The 23,738-nt window shown below is 44.1% G+C and overlaps 1 protein-coding gene across 2 annotated transcripts in view; it reads right to left on the bottom strand.

Annotated features, from left to right (window-relative positions):
• CPSF2 (cleavage and polyadenylation specific factor 2) overlaps window positions 1-23,738 on the bottom strand; it is a 188,865-nt gene that overhangs the window by 159,803 nt on the left and 5,324 nt on the right. Inside the window, exons 2-5 of one of the 2 annotated variants that reach the window (XM_069208202.1) lie at window positions 22,120-22,269; window positions 19,859-20,036; window positions 9,318-9,477; window positions 9,109-9,214 (exon numbers count right to left, since the gene is read on the bottom strand). In XM_069208202.1, coding sequence (XP_069064303.1) covers window positions 9,109-9,214; window positions 9,318-9,477; window positions 19,859-20,036; window positions 22,120-22,180 — 505 coding nt within the window. In that variant the 5' untranslated portion in view covers window positions 22,181-22,269. The remainder of the gene's footprint in view (window positions 1-9,108; window positions 9,215-9,317; window positions 9,478-19,858; window positions 20,037-22,119; window positions 22,270-23,738) is intronic. The other variant, XM_069208203.1, reaches the window with a different exon arrangement.

Consider the following 23,738-nt stretch of genomic DNA (forward strand, 5'->3'; position numbering starts at 1 on the left):
CCACCTAACCAGTTTTCACTAACTCCATACCCCACACTGTTCTACCATTCCACCATAACTGCGGGTAGGCTACAGCACCTGCCTGTTAACATCAGGACAGTGCGCGCTCTACAGGCAACTAAAATGCAAAAACCTAGTCTTTATGCAAAGGAGAAGTGTGGCTCAATGGTTAGAGCGGCAGACCCTGATGCAGAAATCTGGCCTGGGACCAGGGTTCAATTCCCGCCTCGGGGGTCTTGGGCTCAATTTCCTCGGACCTGATAATTCTCGCATCGGTGCCTAATCTAATTCATGGGTCCCACTCTGTAACTCTGGGCAATAGCTTGCTTAATCTCCACAACGGCCCCAACAGAGATGGGATGCTTGGCTTCACCTTGGAGGTTGCCCAGGAGTGGGCACCTCACAGGGAAAAGCCAGGAGGGGTTCCACAGCAGTATGCATACAGCGCCTTGAGACCCTAACGGGTGCGCTGTACAAGTACGAAGTTATAATTCATGCATTATGTTTGTCAACCTTTTGCATTGCAGATTTTAACCTTGAAAAAAATTAATGATGTTTGTAATAACTGTTCATTTGCAAGGTATTGCTGCAGGCTTACCGAGTGTGTCAGGGTGTGGTCCCTTTCTAGGACCTTCTAGAAGCTTTCCCTGCCCCATGACTGGGTGAGGTCTGTGGGCTGGGCTTGACTCTATATAAGGGAGTCAGCCCAGCTCCACGTGCTCACTATTCAGAGGTCCCGGTGCAGAGCAGCAGCAACTTCCTGAGCTCCGGTCCCGGAGGACTACAATGATATTTCCAGGCCTGCCCTCATTATATTGACAATCCTTTAGCAGGGCGTTAAGGCGGAGGTCGGGCTGGGCCCCCGACCCCTGTTTTCAAAGACATTCGAGTTTTTGGGCCTAGTTGTGAAACTCCTTGTGTGTGCGATTGTGTTTTCATGACATTTACATATTCTTGTTTGAATCGGCAAGGTGCGCATACTGCCCGCAAGAGATATACAGTATACTTCTACATTAAGAGACAAAATGCACACATAGTTCTCCTACAGTAGACACACATTGCAACAGATGAGCTAGATCAATTATGGAGGTGCTGGAGACGCCACACTTACGCAACTACCTATTCTGCATGCACCTGAGGGGGTGGGGTGTTTCTGGAGGGGTACCTCAATGGTTGCCCCCTATTGCTTGGCAGTATCTATGCCCCCAACACGAACCAAGGGGAGTTCTAGGATGCCCTTTCCTCCATTCTCACCCACGAGACCATATTTCCCTGGATATTAGGCAGGGATTATAACTGCGCCTTAGATCTCCACCTCAACAGATCCCATCCACCCCTCCCACACTTCCCCCCCTGCTCACATACACAAACAGCATGCTTCTCCAACTAGGCACAACACTGGCCCCTTTTAGGCAGCACGTACATAATCTCACTGCTAAACTCTACTGGTTATACTCTATACATACCACACCGATTACACGTACTCCATAATTGTTTCTTATACACAGCTTCACTGACTCCCCTCCTACACTGCACCGATTATCTAGGCCGAGTCGTCTCTGACCATAACGCCCACTACACAGACATGCGACGGACGTCCATCAGACCATTGGTTTCCATTTGGCGCCTTCAACAGTACTGCCTAGACGACCTGCTCTTCCAGGAAGAACAAGGCACCCACATCCTTCGCTATTTTGCGAAGAACCACAACACCGTCTCCACAAGGTTGGTGGAATGGAATGCTTTCAAGGAGGTAATGCGAGGTCACTGCATACAACAGGTGGTAGGAGCACATAGAAAACTAGACAAGGAAATAACAGCTGCTGAGATGCAGATCACCCAATTGAGTAAGGCAGTAGACCAGGATACTGAAAAGGTCCCACAGTTAACAGCTGCAAAAACCACACACACACACATAGCTTACAACATCTCCACAGCTTTAACTTCACTGCACATGCCACCAAGGTACATAGGGAAGGAGATAAGGCCAGCCGGTAACTAGCAATCCTGAGACCAGGCAGAAACCTGACTCAACCATCATCATATCTGCCAATTGCCATCCTGGGAACCAATTTCAAAATCCTAGGCTAGATACTTGCGGACTGCTACTCACGAATACTCCCAGAACTCATCCATATTGATCAAAACAGGTTCGCTGCACCTATCAAAATATTCAGTGGCTTTTTCACATACAAGACTGCATCAAAGAGCGCCACTCATGAGTAGCCTGTCTGAAACTGGACCTGGAGAAGGCATTTAATTCAGTATCATAACACTGCCTTTTCCGGGTCTAGTCCCAGATTGGAGTTGGTCCACGTCTACTCATGTACACACGGCTACTTTTCACCAACCCGACCCCCTGAGTCTGCTTGGGGTGCCACATCTCAGCTCTGTTTCAGCTGAGCAGGGGGACCTGCTCAGCTGCTTCTAACTGTTGCTCTTTGCACTAGCAATGGAGCCTTTAACGATATGCTTCTGTGGGAGGGTAGTCACTGGGGGATACCCCTAGAAGACGGGACACACAGTGTCTTTGTAACTGACGACCTCTTCATCTACATAAAGGACATAACCTCCAACCTTTCCCCAATTTGCAACACTTTGGACGAGATTGCTAGAGCCACCGGACTCCGGTTGAATTGGGATAAATCCACCATATACCCACTCCACCCTGATCAACTGCTGCAACCCATACGATTAGGCGCAAACCCCCTACGCTGGCAGGGAACGGCCACTCATTATCTAGTTATCCAATTGTGCCATTCCCCGTTGGATATATTCGAAGGGAACTTGCGGGTGGCACTGATGGGCATCAAAACATAAATGCACTTCTGGCGTTCATTACCCCTGGCCCCTTTGGGCAAGATGGCAGTGGCGAAAATGATCATATTACCTCACCTAGTCTATTATTTCACTAACCTTCCCATACTTAACCCCCCAATCCTTAATCAAAGAGCTTGACTCATTGCTGAGAGATTTAATCTGGGGCAACAGGAGACGCTGCATGGCCCTTCGAAGGCTAGAACTCCAGATAGATCATCAAGGGGCTGGATGCCCCATCTTTTGAAGCTTATTACTTGGCGGCACAAATAAAATGGTTCTCCGGACGGACAACTGGGAGACACATTGTAAAGACTTGCCACGCAGATGGCGTGTTGTCTTCTCCAGCTGTCCATCGTCGTCTTCTCCCAATGACTCAGCCCCCCTGCAGGTGGCTGTGGCCCACGCATGCATGTCCAAAATACACCACATGGCTCCAGACAAGGCGGACACACCCATGCTGCCATTAGTGGGCCTCCCTAGGTTCCCTGGATACTATATACACCGCGAGTTAGCCCCCCCCTGGACAGGAAATGTAATCACCACAGCTGGGGACTTTTTGATTTTTTTTTTAATGGTCAGCTCCTCTCCTTTGACCAACTACAATCAGACTATGGCATTCCCCCCCGGACAGGTCCTCACCTACCGCCAACTCATTCACACGTACGACGCTCTCTGGAATGTAACTGAGACAGAACCCACACCTCACCCCATACTAAAAACAATACTAACAATGGGTCCTGACCCCCACCTCATCACCAGGTTATATAAAGCCATTTGCACACTGCCAATGATATCCTTGGACCAGATCTGACACACACGGGAGGAGTTTGGACATGCGCTACAAAAACAAAGAAAGGAACATTGCCCTTGAATTCCCACAGCAGTTATCCCGCAACTCCTGCTTCCAAAACCTCAAATTCTTTATGCTACATCGTGCATACCTCACTCTAGTCCAGATTAATCGCATCTTCCCCCATGCAGGGGTGCGATGCCCATGCTGTCGATCCCCAGATGCAAACCTACATACAACACATGATTTGGTCCTGCCCAGCCTTTCACCACTACTGGCAGAGAGTGCACGAAATATTACAAGTCACAGAACTCACCGTCATCCACATATGGGAGTCGTGCTCACTCTGCATTTTCAAATGACGCAAACACCACAAGATATGTGTCCAATTCACCTCACTTACACTTTTCCTTGCTAAACGCACACTTGCAATGCATTGGCGCTACCCAATGCCTTCCTCTATGGCTGCCTGGTGTGGAGCGGTCTGGAAATGAGGAGCAGCGGAAGAAGATGGCCTCCTTTACGAAGAGATACAGGGACTGTCTCGCCACAGTGGGCCACCTTCCTATCACAGTCCCTGCAGCATACTGCTAATAACTCCCCCGCAGCAGCACGCACCTGGTCTCACATTCCCTTCTTCGCCCAACAGCAACATATTCAACCTGCCTACACAGCCACCACACCCTTGCCTTGGATTACTAGGTGTATCGTACCTTGCCACATACCCACTCCTGAATCATAACACTATCTCTCCCCTTGGTTCCTACCCCTGTTCATTTGTTAAATCGTTCAACATTCTTTTAAGACTTCTCTTGTTTCAACCTGCACACACAGGGAATGTATGAGATTACATCAATAACTCCTATACAATAGACCTACACACAATTGATTACTTGATACAACACACCATAACTCTGAATTGACAAATGTAAGTGCACGGTTTGTTATCGTGGAATGTATCTAACTTAACCTTGGTATGAAAACTCAATAAAAAAAAGATTTTAAAACATCATAATAATAAAATAAAAATAAACAAAATATCAAGGAATGGAAGATAAATAAATCAGTTAAAACAGTACAGTGGGGGCTTGAAGAGTGTGGGGTGGGGGAAGGTTGGTGCCCAAGGGGGTCAAATCAGGGGATTGACTAGGGTGTCCTGTGATCATCAAATAATTACAGAGCGGTTGCCAAATGTTCTTAGGGCAAGAGGTGGGGGTCTGCAGTATGGCATATAAATCACTAACGATGTCACAAAAGGCCGGCTGTCAAGCCATGCCTTGGTGGTTGGAGAGCATCTAGTGCCCCAGGGGAGTGCTACTTTACGTTTAGTCAACAACAGTGCGATGGCGGTGAAATGGCACACCAGTGTGGGGATATCTTGAACGTAGCCTAGTAGGGCTACCAGAGGGTCGGGATGAGATTTAGGTCTGTCATTTGGGCAAGCATATAATAAATGGATTACCAGTAGGAGGCCATTGATTGGCATGTCCAGGGCAGGTGTGCAAAATCTGCCTCCGGATCGTGGTATCTTGGGCAGGCAGAGGGCCTTGTGAGGTCGAAACACACAAGAATGTTAGGCATGACAGACACTCTACATAAAAATGTATAATGTGGAAGCTTGTGGCGATAACTGGGTGAAACAAAACGTGCCTGTGCACAGCAGACCTACCGTATTTTATCAGAGGGTGTGTGCCTCAAATTGGACTCCAAGATCGACGGAGTTTCTCATTGCGAGAGGGAAGGAAGGCTGTGCACATGTGATAAGAGTTTAGAAACCAATCATCGTCCACTCTCGTCGGCAATCAGCAAAGACAGGGGGAGGGGCTCAGATGGAGCTAAAGGGTATGTCGATATAGCTGCACAGAGGACACTCTGGATGCGCCTCAGGATGAATCGATCCATCTGGGTGGCTGCGGGGAGGTGGTTCTCATCTGTTATGTCATCATGAGGCCTGCAGGGACCAGGTCAGCAAAGGTGTGAAGTGCGTGTCTTGTGAGTGTGCGCTGGACTATTAGTTCTCCAGTAATAGGTAACCAGGTGTTGGAAGCCAGTGGTAATGATGGTGAGTAAAGGAGGGTGCCCCCTAGAAGCCGTAAGAGCTTTTTCCAAGCCCAACTAGTAGTAGAGTGTGGTTGAATGTTCGTGAGATCTAGTGGGGATCTCAGAGGGGAGGAAAGAGGAAAGCGTGGTAGGGGTGGCCAGATCGACTTTAGGTTTCATATATTGGCGTCAGGGTGGAACCATTGGTGGGCATATTGGCAATGGGTCACAAGGTAATATAGTAGAATGTGGGGTACGCCAAACCCTCCTCGCTCAGATGGTAGTACCAATGCATCCCTGCTGCCTCTCAGGGTGGCAGCTATCCCATATGAGTTTGAGGAGAAGGCTGCACAGCATGGCAAAGAAGGAGTTAGTGAGAGAATTGGTATACTGAGAAATAAACACAAGATTCGGGGGAGTATGACCATCTTTATTATAGCAATGCAGCCAGCCATCAGGAGATGAAGCTGAATCTAATAATCTATTTGAGATGTTAATTTGTCTATAGCAGGGCCTTAATTAAGTCTGATCACCTGTTCTTTATCATGGCGAAGCATGCTGCCCGAGTACCTGACCGGTCCCGACACCAGGACAAGGGAAATTCGCTATGGAAGGGAATAGTGGAGTCGGTGAATGGGAGCAGGTCCAATTTGGACCTCTTGATATGGAGGCCAGAGAACGACCCGAAGTGGGTGATCTCACAAAGGATAGGTGGGAGGGTGCAGAGGGATGATACACAAAAAGTAAGATGTCAACATCATATAAAGAAAGGAGTAATGGGCTGGTTTGAAATTGCAGCACGTTACATATATTTTTCTTGACAATGGTTGACCGGGGGTGGGTGGAGTGGGTCCTATGCAATGATGAAAAGGAGGGGAGAAAGTGGACAGCCCCGTTTAGTGCCCCTTGAAACTTCAAAAAGGGAGGAGCCCTTGGCTCTAATCCGAGCTGTCGGATGGGAATTTAGTAACAATCATGGAAATAAAGTTTTGTGGTATGCCCAACTTGTGAACCTTAGCATGCAGAGAAGGCCATTCCAGTGAATGGAAAGCCTACTCAGCAACGAGTAACGCTACAGCTACAGCAGTGTCGGGAGAAATGTGATTAATGACCAAAAAAACGGTGCGTAGATTGAGGGATGTGGGGTGGAACCACCAAAATAATCTGCTCCAAAAAGGTGAGAAAGCGAATTCGAGAGAACCTTGGTGAAAATATAGTTGTCGGAATTTAGAAGTGATAAGGGTTGATAAGAGCCGCAGCCGTGGGGGTCCTTGCCGGGTTTAAAGAACAGGGTGATGACTGATTCACATAGTGCTGGAGGTGGAGAACCTGTCGCAAGTGACTCACCGTACATGCTAGGAGGTGAGGAGCAAGGATGTGTTTGACCGGTTTGTAAACGGTACCAGTAAAGCCATCTAGTCGAGGGGCTCTAGTGCCGTCTAAGGAGTCAATAGCGTGGATAATTTCGTCACAGGATATGGGTTCGGCAAATAATTGTTGGGGGGCCCTAGTGAGCCATACCATGGCCACCTCTTCTAGATATGAGAATAGGGAGACGTTGTCAATTGACAGCAGAGTGCAGTACAGTTGAGTGCAATAATGAAGGTAGTCAAAATACCTTCGCCGACAGGGACATAGATAATTCAGGAAAGTGGGAAGAGCCCCTAGCAGGTCATAGTGACCCAGCCAACGTGTGTCCCGTGCGTTCACCCTCCCCGTAAAGGCGGGCTCTTGCGTACTTCTCCAGGAAGAGGACCTCGTGCTCTGCCAGATCCCGATATTCAGCCAAGGGAGGAGCGTTGTGTGGGCAGTGGAGCACCATGTCGCTGTGCGGCAAGTTTCTCTGTCTCTATCAATTGTGCCTCCATGTGGGTTAGACTGGCACGAATAATGTGCAGGACTCCTGCTTGTTTGGATATGCATACACCTTGAATATAGGCCTTAAAGGCCTCCCACAGTGTACCTTGGGTCGGGACTGAGCCAACACTAAGCGCAAATTATTCAACAATTGCTGAGCGAAGTTCAGAACGAAAGAGCTCATTATGTAATGCCATAGCGGGGAACAGCCAATATCTTTCCAAGCCACTACCAGACTTACAAGTGCGTGGTCAGAAAGTGTGCAAGCCATGGGGACAGTCTGGCGGAAAGCAACCAATAATCGATAAGAGACCATATGTCATGAGGTGTAGAGTGATGCAAGTGGGCAGAGGCATTGGGCAGGCACCAAGGGCTGTGAAGTAGAAAAGTGCTGCATAGTTCACAAATGATTTGTACTGATTTGGGTTTGTTAGTCAGGGGTGAGACAGTGGAGTCTAGGTGTGAGTCAAGTAAGAGGTTAAAATCACCTCCCAGCAAGATGTGATCATACTTCATGCGGACGACATTTGCCATTAGCGTACAAAAGAAATCTGGTCTATCAACATTTGGGGCATAAATATTGGCCATTAGCACCCGATGTCTCACCAGACTCCCCACAATCTGGATGTAGCTGCCATTGTCTGCTGGTCTATTTAAATTACAAATTCACACTTCCAATATTTTTGCAGCTTGCTGTGTTTCTGCACTAAACATGTATTCAGTGGGTTTCTAGGAGTGTCTCTTTTTTCCCCCTGCCATGCATTTTGTGTACCATTCAGATTTCTCAAGTTTATGTAGATTTATGAATCCCACCAAAGGCTGCAATAAAAAGCTCGTAATTTCTATATGGAGTAGGATCTAAACTAGATTGGTAAGTAGACAAGAGAACCGATAGAGTAGAAGGGCCCCAAACCTGTCTAGTTGTTCCTCATTGGTAGGAAGGGAGGAAAGAAAGGATAAGGTAGTGAGGTTCAATCTGATAATAGCTATGACTAACATGCTCTTTAGTGAATATATAATAAAGATTATGAGTTCATGGGTGCCAAACGATCTCGTCAGTGAAGGCAAATGTTCTCTTCCTCTCTTCTTCCATGTTTAGAACTAGAAATGTAAACTGCTTAAGAAACTCCAGAAAGACAGGCAGGATCCTGGAATATATTAACGATAAGCAGTGGTATAACACTTGTTTACAAGAGACCCGCCTAAAATAGGTGAAGTTCTTAGCTATATGAATGATTCTTGGAAGGAGGAGGGTGGTTCATTCAGCCCAAAGTACCAATACTCAGGGATCGCTATGTTGATCTGAACTGTCTTGTGAATTAAGTCGCTAGTGGACAAGATATAAATATGGGACGGATGCTGAGTGGGGGAAGGGGCATCGTGACTCACTCCTCTAAAAGCTGTGATACTAGAGATGCTTTGCCAGAGTGTTTTTTAAATGCAAACATGACAATGCATCTCATTATATTCCTTTGGCAGCCAACATACTGAACATATGCCCAGCAGTCAGACTGCATAGAGTATGCCCACCGGTCTCTAAGTAGGCCTGTGGCCACAAAAAAAAGAGAAATCCTAAGAAAACAATACATTCCAGATTTTACCTTTCAAGTTCACGATCTGGGAGAACTTCAGTTGCTGTATTTTATCAAAAGCTGAATCGACATCGTCCAACGTAAAGAGACTGAAGTCTTCAGTATTGTGGCGTGACTAAGTCCATCAGAAATATAAAATAAAAATGTTACTAAGCACAACATCAATCTTCTAAATAGGAAAATAAGTAATTTAATTGACATTAAAAAGTAAAGCATACCTGGTACAGATCGTACATAAACATTTGCCCCATTTTGTAAACAGGTATGGTTGCATAGATTGCACAGTTTAAGCCTAGCTTTCCAACAGCGTACGGGAGTGCACCTAGGTGCACGGGGTCTGGGTGGGAGAGCAGGACGGCATCGACTTGGTGAGCATGCCTGGAAGGAACAAATATACATGTTATAATAGAAATGCATGCATAATTCTGTATTGTAAACTTTTCTTTGTAACCACATAATGCTTAAGGTATGATCACACATCAGATTGAATAGGTTTTCAAATTTGTAATCGGCATCTTAAAACCACACGCAGTGCAATTTTTACGACCTTTGCTAATAGTCAAACTTGAAATATACCACCAACCCTTGCGGGAAAAGTTAAAAAAATACAACCCAAGACCGCGAATAAATCTGGGCCTATCAACTAATTCTTTACCAAATGCATTCCTAATGTATCTGAGAACCAAACTTTCTCTAAAAGAAAAAAGTCCCAGCTGAAAAAATGTCCTTACCTTTTCAATCACGTTTTAACGCCTAATCAACTTCAGTTTAATTGAATCACTTCTGCACCAACTTACAACTTTAAAAAAAACTTAAAACCAGAATTTTGTGACAAGACCGGAGGCTCCTATTATGCTTTCTTTTCTTGCTTTATTTTTAATATATTAATAGCAGCTGCAGCCAAGAAAAAACACCAATCCCAAAAGGTTTGCAGAACAAGCAACCAATGGGAACAAAGAAGAATCTAACCAATCAGAACCCAATACACATGAAGATATTCCAATCCTGACTGCAAGCAGCCCTCTTTTCTTGCTGCTCACAGTCAAGATAAGTATATCTCTTTGGTACTCTGATTCTATTATTGTGCATGGTTTATTTAGCCTTTCAAAATATTACATGTTATTTTATGGTTGTTATATCTTTCATGTTGAGCGCGTGTTTGCGCTTCCATACGCTTTTAAAAATGTATATTTAGACCTTTCTCCCTTCTCCTGTTGTCTCCCTCGCGCCGAGTTCCAGCGTTCTATTACGAACGCCCTTCACTCGCGTTCTTCCTTCAGCCGGCTTCCAGCGTGTCTGCGTTCCATTGTGAACGCCTTTTGACGCGCGTCTTATTTCCTGCTATTACCGCTTCAAAGCTGTTGCCCTTCCGTCGCGCAGACATACCAGCCTATTTCTAGACCTACCGGTCTCCAGTCGATCGCTTCCCAGCCGCATTACTTTCACCGGCAGCCTCCTCGCACTCAGCAGTATTCGTCTTCACTGCTCTGCCACTTCATGGTTAGGCGTGGCTTCATCGCTTCTTCTTTTTGGTTGGTAGCCATTCTGTGAGTCACTGAACTTTTGTTCAAACCCCTCCCCTTTCTATTTAACCCTGTGTTTACCAGTTTTTGGTTTCTTGTTTTGCCTTTCAGTAAAATGGATTTTTCAGCCTTTTTCACCGAAAATGATGATTCTGAAGTGGCCTTTTCAAATAATTTAAACAACTTTATTCAGTCTTCTGTAACCAAGGCAGTTTCTGCCTCAATGGCAAAAATTTCAAAAGAAATCGACAATACTGTGTCTTCCTGTCTCTCCCAATCACAACTGGCCCATTCTGCGGGGGAAAGCAGAAAGCGCAAAGCCACGGAGGCTTCTATTTCTAATCAGCCAAACGCCTCTTCTGCGCTAACAAACAGTGAGTTAAACTCACACAGGACAGAGGACGAAGCTCCTCACAGGCCTCCTAATGCGGAGGGGAAAAATACCATGGGTTTAAAAAGTAAAACAAAAACAAAACATATTTCCAAAACCCATAGGATTGTGATTGAAGCCATTAAAGACACAGATGATGACATGGACGATATTGGGTCCAATACAGATAATGACAATTTTAATACTTCTGATTTTTGGTTTGGGACTCCTCCCAAAAAGGCAAAATCAGCGTCATCTGACCAGTCCCCTTCCCCCCTTTTAGACGCTGATGGTAATCCCATGTTTGAGCCTGGCTTAATTCATCACCCCAATTCCACTGAATGGCTACCCTCTGAACACGTGGCAAATTACATCTTGGGTAAATTACATCTTCCTCTAGACAAGCAAGTTCTATCCAACTCCGTTCTGAGTGTCCTAGACCCACGCTTCCCCTACACATTACATCCACTCCATCTATTGACTAGTCAATGATAACTTTCTCCTCTAAATTCGGGAAAGATCCCCGCAAGGGAGTAGACAGAGCTTGGTCCCTCTGCCAGGGCAAAGTCCTGGATATGGTTGGTCCCCTAGCCCGTGAAATGGCTGAATCCGCAAGGCTCAATGATGACGCTATAGATCCTGAGGAATTGTCTCTCTGGATTCAGCGAGCCTTCTGTCTACTCGGCAACGCAAACTCTGCCATGACACATGAACGCCGCAAAAGACTTCTGCTCAAGTTGGATCCGAAACTTGCGAATCTGTCCGCTATGGATCCAGGGCCTAAAGCTGACGGACTTCTCTTTGGAGATTCTTTTATCAAAGAGTTGAGTAGATATGTTACCACTTTTGCCTCTTTAGATAAGGCACAGCAATACCTTAAGAAGGTGTTCAATGCACAGGTTTTTGCCAGGGCCGGTAGAGGAAAAGGCCACTTTACCGGCCGGTCCTTCAGAAATCAAGGCTTCAGAGGTTCCTACAATTCTCAACAGTAAGACTTCCGGCCGCAATTCTATCCCCAACGTTCCAGAGGGTTCAGGGGCAGAAATCAACGTAGTTCCAAGGCATACAATAACTCAGGTAAGCCAATTTTCTAGCCATCTTTCTATAGGGGGTCGTTTAAAAAAAGTTTCTCCACAGGTGGAAAGAGATTACCTTAGATCCCTGGGTTCTCAACACCGTCAAAGGTTATTTAATAGAATTTTACGATACACCCATTCAAGTGTCTCATCTTCCCCTCTCAAATTCTCATCAAAAATGTCAAACCTGATCTCATTCGAAATCCAAGAACTTCTTCGAAAACGTACTATTCAACGCGCCCATCCTCTTCAATCAAGCTTTATAAGTTCCCTTTTTTAGTAGTAGAGAAGAAACAAAAAAATCAGACCAGTCATCAATCTCTAGCAATTCAACCAATTCGTCATTTATCGTCACTTCAAGATGGAAATAATCCTTCATCTCAGGGATTCTCTTCTTTTGAACGACTGGATGGTCCGGCTGGATCTTCAAGATGCCTATTTAACAGTACCCATTCATTACTTTCACAGAAAGTTTCTTCAGTTTCAATGGCTGCATCAAACCTATCAGTTTACTTGCCTACCCTTCGGTCTTTCTTCAGCCCCTTGGTGTTTCGCCAAATTAATGAAACCAATTGTAGCTCATCTCAGAGCTCAAGGTTTCAGACTGATAATTTACCAAGACGATATTCTCCTCATGCATTAGGACGTCTCTATTCTTCGTTCTCAACTTTCCTACACCATTTCTCTCCTTTCAGATCTAGGGTTCATAATCAACAACGAGAAATCAGTCTTTATTCCGTTGCAAAGCATGGAATTTCTAGGTTTTTTAGTCACTTCCACTCAAGGCACTCTTCAGCTCCCAGAACCAAAAATAAAATCTATCAAATCAGAGATAACCCTCTCTTTACAGCAGACTCTTCTCTCCCTAATGTCTCTTGCAAGAATTGTAGGACTTCTTTCTTCCTCGATTCAATCAATCTTTCCAGGTCCTCTCCACTACCGAGACTAAAGATTCGCCATCTGCACAAGGGTCTTGCCTACTCAGATTCCATCCTACTCGATCTTGAATCCCGTACAGAACTCCAATGGTGGCTAGACCATCTAGAAGCCTGGAATGGCAGGAATATCTTTGCATCAGCCCCAGATCTTGTCTTAGAATCTGATGCAAGCCTAACAGGTTGGGGCGCAAGGTGTGGTCAAATATCGACTGGAGGCACATGGTCACCTCAGGAGTCTTCATTGCACATCAATTGTTTAGAGATGCTTGCAGGCTCCTTTGCGATCAGAAGCTTCACCAAAAACAGAGTCCACTGTTCAGTCCTTCTCCGTATGGACAACCTATCTGCAGTCAAATACATCAATCATCTCGGCGGTACCAAATCCAAACCTCTAGCCGAATTAGCCAAAAATTTCTGGGAATTCTGCCTACACCGAAAAATTTCAGTTCGAGCAGAATACTTGCCAGGTTTGCTCAACTCAGTGGCAGATTGATATTCGCGTCATCTCTCCGACTCCAGCGACTGGAAACTTCATTCTTCTGTTTTCAAGTTATTACATCACAAATGGGGTCCCTTCCAAATAGACCTCTTCGCATCTCGACTCAACTCCCAACTTCCTCATTTCTTCAGCTGGAGACCAGATCCTCAGGCTCTAGCGACCAGTGCTTTTCGTCAACAGTGGTCCCATTCAATAAATTACGCCTTCCCTCCTTTCATCATGATAAACAGAGTACTCGCTCATCTTCAGCGTCAGAAAGCCACTGTAGTTCTGATTGTCCCGTTCTGGCAATCCCAAGTGTGGTATCCTCCTCTTCTCGAACTATCTATCGATTTCCCAGTCCTCCTTCCTTCCCATCCCTCCTTCTCAATCCCCAAGGCCTTCCTCACAATCTCATCCTCAACAAACCTCTTCTTCTATCAGCCTGGAAAGTGTCAGGTCTTCCTCATCTTATCCAGGAATTTCACTTGAGGCTTCAGCTTACATCAACAACTCCTGGGCTCCGGGCACATCCAAGGCTTACAAATCAGCCTGGTCTATTTGGTCTAGCTGGTGTCTGGGAAAAGCTTGTGATCCCTTTTCAGCAGATCTAAGTCTGATAGCTAATTTCCTTGCTTCTCAAGCTAGCTCAGGCAAATCCTACAGGACCATCAATTTATATAGGTCAGCCATTTCCCTCCACCATCCTTTCATAAATAGAAAACCTATAGGGGAACACCCTATCATCTGTCGCCTTTTAAAAGCAGTAAAATTCTCCAACCCTCCCCTTCCCAAATATTCTGCCTTGTGGGATGTTAACCTCGTTTTACAAATGTTTTTATCTTGGCAGGACAATGACTCGTCTTTGAAGATGCTTTCCGCTAACTTAACCATGTTACTCTGTCTAGTCTCTATCGAACGTCTTTCTGATGTCAAAGCTTTGGATATCACTCCCCGTCATTTTACTCCTACAGGCGTAATTTTCAATGTTTCTCGACGTACCCAAACCAATATTTCTTCTGTTTTCTATCCTTTTTTTCCCAATTATCCAAGATTATGTGTGGGAAATTGTTTAAAGGTTTATGAACAAAAGACTGCCGATCTTAGAACATCTTCAGCTTCCCAACTTTTAATTTCCTTCAGGAAACCCTATAAACCGGTTTCTTCACCTACTTTGGCCCGTTGGGTTAAATGGATAATGTTGCTTGCAGGCATTCACACCTCAAAATTTGGAGCCCATTCTTCTAGAGGAGCTATGGCGTCCAAAGCCTTCTGGGCTGGCTCCCGCTTGGAAGACATTCTAAGATCGGCAGATTGGTCAAATGATTTTACTTTTCGTACATTTTATTATAAACCTGTTAATACCGCAACTTCTCTAGTAATTAATATGCTTTGAACAAGCATAATAGGAGCCTTCGGTCTTGTCATAAAATGTAGATTTTCCAAATAATTTATGATGGAAAGTCTTAATTTTATTAAAGACACGGAGGCGAGTATTATCCCACCGCATTTTTACTAACTCTGTTCTATATTACCCACCCTTTTTAGTTTCTACCAACGCTCCATCGTCTACTTCAGGCTGAAGCTCCGGATTCTGCTACTCCTCAGAGGCTTCCTTCTTTCCAATCATCATTGAAACCGGATCCTTGTCCTCATCACCCAATCAAATTCTCCTCTTCTCCTACTCTGAACAGAATTCGGGACTTGCTTGCGTTTATCCTAGCCATATGTATAATTTTTTGTATTTTACCAATGTTTAAATCCTTCTCTTGAGTATCTCGCAGTTGAAAAGAGTGCTGCTTGCAGTCAGGATTGGTATATCTTCATGTGTATTGGGTTCTGATTGGTTAGATTCTTTTTTGTTCCCATTGGTTGCTTGTTCTGCAAACCTTTTGGGATTGGTGTTTTTTCTTGGCTGCAGCTGCTATTAAAAATAAAGCAAGAAAAGAAAGCATAATACACACCTCCGTGTCTTTAATAAAATTAAGACTTTCCATCATAAATTATTTGGAAAATCTACATTCAAAGTTACTTTGTGCTAGAATGGTCATGTCTCTATAAGGCTGAGAGGGGAGCCTTTAATCTTCCAACAAGAAAGACCTTAAAAACCATATATTAATTTTAATTCTTGAAACAACTGTTGAGAATCATTCTGGTCTATGTGTGTTCCCACAAGGGCGCTCTTTTAAGCGGACCATGAAGTCAAATCTTCAGATTGTTAAGTGTTCACAGTAGAACATGACAGGCCGTTTATTTTGCATGGAGCCACTAATTTTAGTTTTCTGACACATACTGACAGTTTCTAGGCACTTGTAACTTGAGAAAAACATTTGAGAGAGGTAATTTACCTCCGATCATCTTATTTGTCACAAAGATGAACGTGGGATCAGAACTCACATTGACCAGCTGACCACCAAACCAGGTTATTATGTGGATTAGCATGAACTTATTATGCCACTACTCAGTGTATAAATAATAGCAGAAAGGGATGAACTTTCATAGTACAATTTCAAACCCAACTTAAACAAGAGAGTCTACGGAAAAAGGACATTGAAATTATGTGAAGCACAATGGCACAGCATGCCCAGAGTGTCTCTCGATGGATCAAAGCAGTCACAACTGCCAGGTTTTCACACAGACACAGCTCTCCCACACAAGCAGGCTGACTATAGGACGTGGTTAATCAGCTCATGTTTTGAAGGGTGGGCTAATAGAACACAATCATTGCTGGTATTCAGAAGATCATCTTTCTCCTGTAAACTGGTTAGGATTGTGCACCAGGATGTGGTATCAATAGCTTCCCCTGCAGTCTGACTACCGTTCGAGGTGCTCTCTCTGGGTCTGTGGTTTTCAACCAAAGGGTCCAAGGTACCGACCCAGAAACCATTTTGTGCCTTAAAGATCGTTCAGGGGCATTATTGCTGGATGCTGGCAATTCCTAACAGTTTTCTTGCTTTGGTGGCTGTTTAGAAAATAGATTCATAACACATCAACTATTCTTGTAGTTTGGTTTCATCTCTCCTCTTATTTTCTCCTGTCTCCTGACTGTTTAAGATGCTACAATATTTCGTGTTTGAAATATAGCTTCTTTTCACCTTTGACTTAAATTCTTGGTATAGTCTTGGGACTTGCGTACTATTTTATAAGATTAGTTAGTGAGAAAATAGAAACATAACCCAAACTTTATATTTCAGGGTAAATGCAAGTTTCAAATGCTGATTGGCGTAAGTACTTAACACAATATAGTGCACGCTGCAGCAAATGATCACACAGAAAAATCAATTAAGAAACACAAACACAACTTTAGTAGAAATGTGTCTGAAAGTGAAAATATGATAGTTCAAATGTTTGAATCTGGCATGCACTGTGGCCTCCAATCTTGCCCCAAGGCTAACACGGACACTGTGGTTTACCTAAGGCGCTCACCAGGTCTATGGCTGACTCTGGAATAGTTGGTTTGACTCAGGATGCTTCAAAGTCCTCAGACTGACCGGCACTCTCCATGCCTGGGAATGATAGTCATCTGAAGAGGACTCCAATCTCCAGTGCTGGGGTGCAGCCAGTTCCTCGTTTCGCCACACTCTCCTCCAGTCCCAGGCTGCCTCACACATTCCAATCCTTGAGTGCCCCACACTCTTCCCTCCAGTGATATCTCTCAAGGTGCAGGTTACTTCAAGATCCTTTGTTTTTAAACTGTCAGAACACCAGATGTAATGGCTGTGTAAAAGGACAAAGGTTTTATATTTTCCTCTGGACATTTAAGTGCTTGGTTTTTTAACTATCTGTTCAAATTGAACGAGGGTACTTGTGGTAAAGTGCTCAGACAAAATTATTATGTAGCAGTTGTGTCAGGAGATCAAATTAATATGGTGCCTTAGGTAGAGTGCCCCACTGTAGTTACTTTTCCACACATCCAGGTCATGCAGATGAATACTTTATTCCAACTGACTCCAAGGTACACTGGCTAAATGCATCCTCTCCACGTTCAAGTGAGTTTCCTCAAGTACAAACATTCTAGAATAAGAACAACATATGCTCACTAAACCCTTAAGGTGGTGGGCAATAAAGTCAGTGCATAATCTCTTAAATACTAGACCCACAAGCTCTTGTTCAAGAGTGCCCCAAGTGCTCCAATCCTAAGGTGACAAACATGTTTGAGTCTTGTGTGCCTGCGTACTCAAATCCTGGGATGCCTCAAGCACTGGAGCCCCTGGGTGCCCCAGGCTCTGCAGCTGAGGCAACTTATGAACCTGGCTAAAACCCTGCCCTTGTCTGAGATCTACAGGTGGGAGAAAATGTTTGGGGAAATGAGACACTGACAGGGGAGATAGTATTGAGATCAAGCATGGACATCAAGGCAGTCTGACACCTCTGCCCATATGTTACTCTTAACGCACAGTGGACAATTTCCACTTATTTATGCCAACTACCCCTCCTGAGGTATAGGCTTTCAACCAGGACTCTTCAGCCACCTCTGTCCTAGGCTTTTATTTCAGTCTGACTCCAGGTGTTACCCATCTGTTTGCAGTCAGCCTCCATCTGTTTGCCGTCAGCCTGGAGGCCTTGATGCCAGTTGTTTCTTAGCCTTCCTCGTTTCCTTTTCCCTTGAGGGTTCCAGGTCAGGGGTTGCCTGGTGATGTTTGATGCGGATTTGGGGAGGGTGTGACATATCCAGCCCCAGTGACTTTTCATGATTTCTTCATGAGGAGGGAGTTGGAAAGTCTGCTTCCATGGGGGTCTGCTTCCATGGGGTCGTTGCAGCTGATGGTGTTTGGCCAGCAGATTTAGAGGATTTTCCTCAGATAGGTGTTGATTAAGGTCTGGACATTGTTGCTGGTTGTCACTGTTGTCCTCCAAGTTTCTGCTTCATACAGAAGGACCAATTTTACATTGGTATTAAAAAGCTTGATCTTGGTTTGCAGCGTTAGTTCTTGGAGCTCCATATCTTCTTTAGCTGAATGAAGACAGCCCCTGCTTTGCAAATTCTTGCCTCGACGTTGGTGTCTGTGCCGCCCTGCTTGTCTGTGACACTACACAAGTAGGTGAAGACCTCAACCTCTTCCAGTGCATCACCTGCAAGAGTGAATGCAGTTGTGCTGACCATTTAACCCTTAAGGGTCTTGCTTTTTCTCCTGTGAATGCTGAGAATAAGTTGTGCTGATGTGGCTGCTACCTTGTCACTCTTCTCTTGCATCTGCAGATGGGCATTGGAGAACAGGGCCAGGTCATCTGCAAAGTCCAGGGTATCGAGCAGCATCCAAGGTGTCCACTAAATCCAGTTTCTTCTACTTGCTGTGGATGTCTTCATGATCTAGTCTATGGCCAGCAGGGAGAGAAAAGTTGAGAGCAAACAACCCTGGTGGACTCCAGGTCTCACTTGAAAGGCTTAAGGTCGTTTCCTCATAAGATCTCCTGAAAATTCATACGAAGCCAGCAACACCTATTAATTACAAAGCTGGGATGACAAATGGTAATGAAGGCCAACAATGAAGATGGGTGGAGACTTTGAAGAACTGCTAAACCAGCCCGTGCCGCAGTCTCCACCACAAATACGGCCAGTTGCTGTGGACTTGCCAATTGACTGCAGTCGACCACCAAGGAAAAAATACGGCAAGCCATCAAACTTCTGAGAAATGGAATGCAACAGGACCTGACAACATTTCGGCAGAGCCACTGGAGGCAGACATTAAAACATCAGTAGACGTACTCTACCCCACGTTTGGGAGGATCTGGGAAAAGGAAAAAGTGCCATAAGACTGGAAAGAGGGGTATCTCATCAAGATTCACAAGAAAGAGGAACTGAGTAACTGCAAAAAGTATAGACTAGAGGGATAACTCTTCTTTCAAGCCCAGGCAGTGTTCAATAGCGTCACCCTAAACAGAATGAAGGAACACGTCCATGCTCAGTTGTAAGATTAGCAAGCTGACTTGCACAAAGACAGATCCTGTATAGACCAGATTGTAACACTACATATCATTATTGAGCAGTCAATGAAATGGAACTCCCCCCTCTATGTCAACTTCTTTGGCTATGAGAAGTCATTCAACAGAGTGGACAGAGAGACCCTTTGGAAACTCTTCTGTCACTACAGCGTGCCAGATTTTCACTTAGTTTGAGTTGAAACTCATGGCGAGGGGCACTTATTGAGTTCTCTAAAACTGGCATATTTTGCTCTCAGGCAGGAAATCCTGGAGATTCAACTATAGTTGTTGTCATAAAACATTTCATATGCTATCACATTTCTTCCTAAGAATGCTCAGGTAAAGTAGGAAAGAAAGCATGGATGAGAACACTCGGTTTTCCACTGATTTATAGTATACTGGGTGACAAATGTAAAGCACTAACAGCTCTCTTCCTTCCAATGACTACTTACTTCCGAAGAGAATCAATAACATCCATGGAAAATTCTTCATCCCACCCACAGTCGAGGAGGAAGCGAAACTCGTCCACCTGGAGCAGATAACAGACCGCAGACATGTCCTGCACTCCAGAGAGAGCAGTGAGCTTGATAATGGATGTCATGGTTGCTGCAGGTGTCAGCCACAAGGACCCTGAAACAAACAAAAGTATGTTTGCTATCATGAAAAAGGATGGTTGTATAATGTAGAATGAATTTTAATTCAATTTTTGTTGTTGATTACAACGGTCTCTCTGGAAGTAGAGAAAAGCGAAGCAGCTGTCAGATAACTCAATCCTAACACCCTTGTTTTCTAATGTGATTTATCTTGCACGAGAAAGGTGTGTTACCTGGAGAGAGTAGTGAGTCTAACCGCTCTCACTAAGTTAGTAAAATGTATTTCAGGATAATGTCAGATTTATATCAAATAATTTAACATTACATTCACATCTGCTCCATTTTCAGACTAGTACAATAGCTCAGCAAGTTGAGCACAAGCACTTTACAGTTCTACGTAGACTGCTGCAAAACAGCATGAGGAACCAGAAAAGAAACCCCTTGTGGAACAGTTACAACAACTGAAGAGTTGAGTGAATAAATGAGCAGTCAGTATATAGGGAACTGTTTTGCGTATTATTACATTACTTTTATATCAGTTAAAAACATAAAATTAGAGGAAAACACCTAAAATTCGTTAACAATTCATTAACAAATTTAAAAGAGCTACAATCATTTCAAGCTTGCGGTACTTTATGAGACATTTTCGTTCCTGACTCTTTCAATAAGAAATTAATCATTAGAAGAGTATTACCAAATTTTGAATCAATAAGCCCAGGAGCAATATTATCATTACTAAGCACATGCAAAAGTTTATAGGCGAAGAGAATGTGCTGAACAGACTGTCTCTGGACCACACACAAAACTATGGGCATCATTATGAAAGGGTCACGGTGGTGGTTGGACTGCCGGCAATGTGGCGGTCCAGCAGCCACATTACAACCGTGGTGGTTGCATCAAGTCGGACTGCCAGATTTCGACTGAATGACGGTCTGGCGGTCCTACCCAGCCAGGGTAGCGCTGCAAGCAGCGCTGCCCTGGGGATTACGAGTCCTTTCTCCGCCAGCATTTACATGGCGGTAGCCCCGCCATGTAAAGGTTAGCGGAGATGGGGTGGAGGGGAACCCAAGGGGGCACCTACACTGCCCATGCACGGGTCCCACATGGTCAGCCCCGTTGCCCTTTTCACTGTCTGCTCAGCAGACAGTTTAAAGCGCGATGGGTGCTGGTGCATCCTACGCACTGCAGCAGACTCAATTATGAGCCGGCGTCAATGTTATGGGCTATTTCCCGCTGATCCAGCGGGAAACTCGTAATGGGGCCCACAGGAAGGGGGCCGCAATGGCGGCAACCTGACCACGGGAGTTTGGCGGACTGCCTTTTCCATCCACCAAACTCGTAATGACCCCCTATATATCTGCTTTGAAACATTCTCACTCATGTGCCCATTACTGTGAACAAAAACAACAGTCCAATATTATCATATACTCCAGTCCTCAACTATACAATAGACAGTTGTCATGTTTAGCTTTTATTTGACGACTGAGTCCGTAAATTGCAACAGATGCCTTAGTGTCTGCAGAGCACCATTTCTACAAAGAAATCCCTTTCTAGCATGGCACCGTCTTTATATTCAGCAGTTTAGATGTGGTTCAATAATTCAATATTTTAACAGATAGAATAAATCCTCTGTGGTATAATTTTTACACCGCAAATTGGTCATCTGCAGATAAAAATAATAAGTGTGCAGATCTTGCTTCCCCTGGTTTTCTGAGCAGTTTTTAAGCTGAACATATTTAAGATGAACATTAGTTAATGTTATCAATTACCTTTTTTATTTAGAGTTACTCATCCGAGACCCAAAGCATGAGTTGTTTCTGTAAACAATAATTTATTTCAGAGGTCCCTAAAACATCTGCAACAATGTGACACTGATCGATGTGTTACAACACCGGCGTTTTAAAATTACCTGTTTTTTTGCATCCTTCTTAGATGTGTACAGGGGTCATTACATCGCAGATTGAGTTATTTTACATTCACATCGGGATTCATTGCTCTGCATGGGACATTCCCCTGCTGGTAACTACTGATAAGCAATACATTTAAAAAATATATTTATGTTCTTAAGCTTAACCCATATAGATCAATCATACAGACAGCGATAGTATATTTGTACTTACAGCTAGGTCTGAGTTTAGATTGAAAAGGCGATATTTGTTTTCCTAATAGCTTTGGTGCCATTCAATGAATCTGCACTAAACATTCTAATAAAACAAGTTCATCCGATCTGAATTTGGCATTGCAAGATTCATGCAGATGCATCAAGGGACCTAAAAAAAATAATAATAATAAAATAGTCAAGGGTGTGGTCAGAAGTGATTTTTCCAATTTTAAGGCTATATGTACGAACACAATTTCCCATTGACACAGAATGGTAAAAACCCTTTGCTACATCTGGCCCTTAATCCCTAAAGGACTGTTTGCTCTTCGTTAACAAAACAAAAAAGGACTGAATAAAATTGCACAAAAAACTGCATGGAACAGTAGCACTTTAATCATGAAGTGCCTAAACCAGGTCCAATGTCCTGGTTCTGCTGTGCAAGCCAGATGCCCATCCATGGTAGGAAATGGCCGCTATCAGAGGGTTAGGTTCAGGTACGGCGTGATGCTGCAGCCAGCCTCTGTGGCTGGTTAGACTGCAGAAAACGATTGGGTTTAATATACATTATATATTTTTTTAAAAACACTAAAGATAACCCTAAAACATTTAAATTTAAAAAAAAAAACTCACTCAGAAAAAAAATAGTTAAAGTGAGATTAAGGTTTCAAAAAAATATATATATATGTTCTTCGTAAAGGAAGGGAAAGGATGATATCCTTGCTGATGTAATTTGAGATGTCAAAGATGTCATCAATGCCATTTAACATCATGAGTGATATCTTGAGGACAAAAGCAGTGCATGCCAGAGACACGAGCTATGGTTACTTTACTGAACTATGACTGGCAAATTTCAGTGGTTTTTAGGTTTTGTTTGGTAACTGTAACTTCACTTTAATTAGGTTTTTTTCTTCAGCAAAGCCAGAAAGGACCATACCTCTGTTCCCAGGTTTCCCTAGTGCATAAGACTGCTTCTTGGCACCTGCTACAAAATTACTACTTTCTTTAGACTTACTTGGTGACAATGAGGTTGCTGGTTCTTGTGCTGTTTTTTAGCAGCTCATGCAAGACTAATGGAAGTCATCAAACCATCACGTACCCTAACAGATAATCACCAAACTTTACAATGCAGGGAAAACCCAGAACCAAACTAAATAGAGGAAATATATACCCAAATGACAAAGCATTTAAAAACACCAAATTCTTCAATACACGACCAATGTCAGCCTACAAAACAAGTAATCTGACTTTTACCTTTTTAATACTTACAATCAATCAAGCCAGATATACAACGCATTTTACCCGTTGCAAACGGCCTACTGGGCCATTAGAGACTGGTAAAATGCACTTTCCTATGTACCAAACACTATTTGCGAGTCGGTAACCTATTACGAGTCACTATTAGGAAGGGGCTTGTCACTATTAGTCCCTTCCTAATAGTGGGTCGTACTGATATGTATGAATGTTTTGTGACTGGTAATGCGGTCGCAAAATATTCATACTTTACCGACTACGTGAAGGAGGTGGTAACCTGTTTGCAAATGGGAATGGGGTCCCCTTTGTGAATGGGGACGCCAACATTTTTTCAGAGCAGGCAGTGGTCACAGGGACCTCTGCCCACTCTAGAACAAAATAAAAAAA

This window comes from Pleurodeles waltl, chromosome 9, assembly GCF_031143425.1.
Source record: "Pleurodeles waltl isolate 20211129_DDA chromosome 9, aPleWal1.hap1.20221129, whole genome shotgun sequence".
NCBI classification, from domain to species: Eukaryota; Metazoa; Chordata; class Amphibia; order Caudata; family Salamandridae; genus Pleurodeles; species Pleurodeles waltl.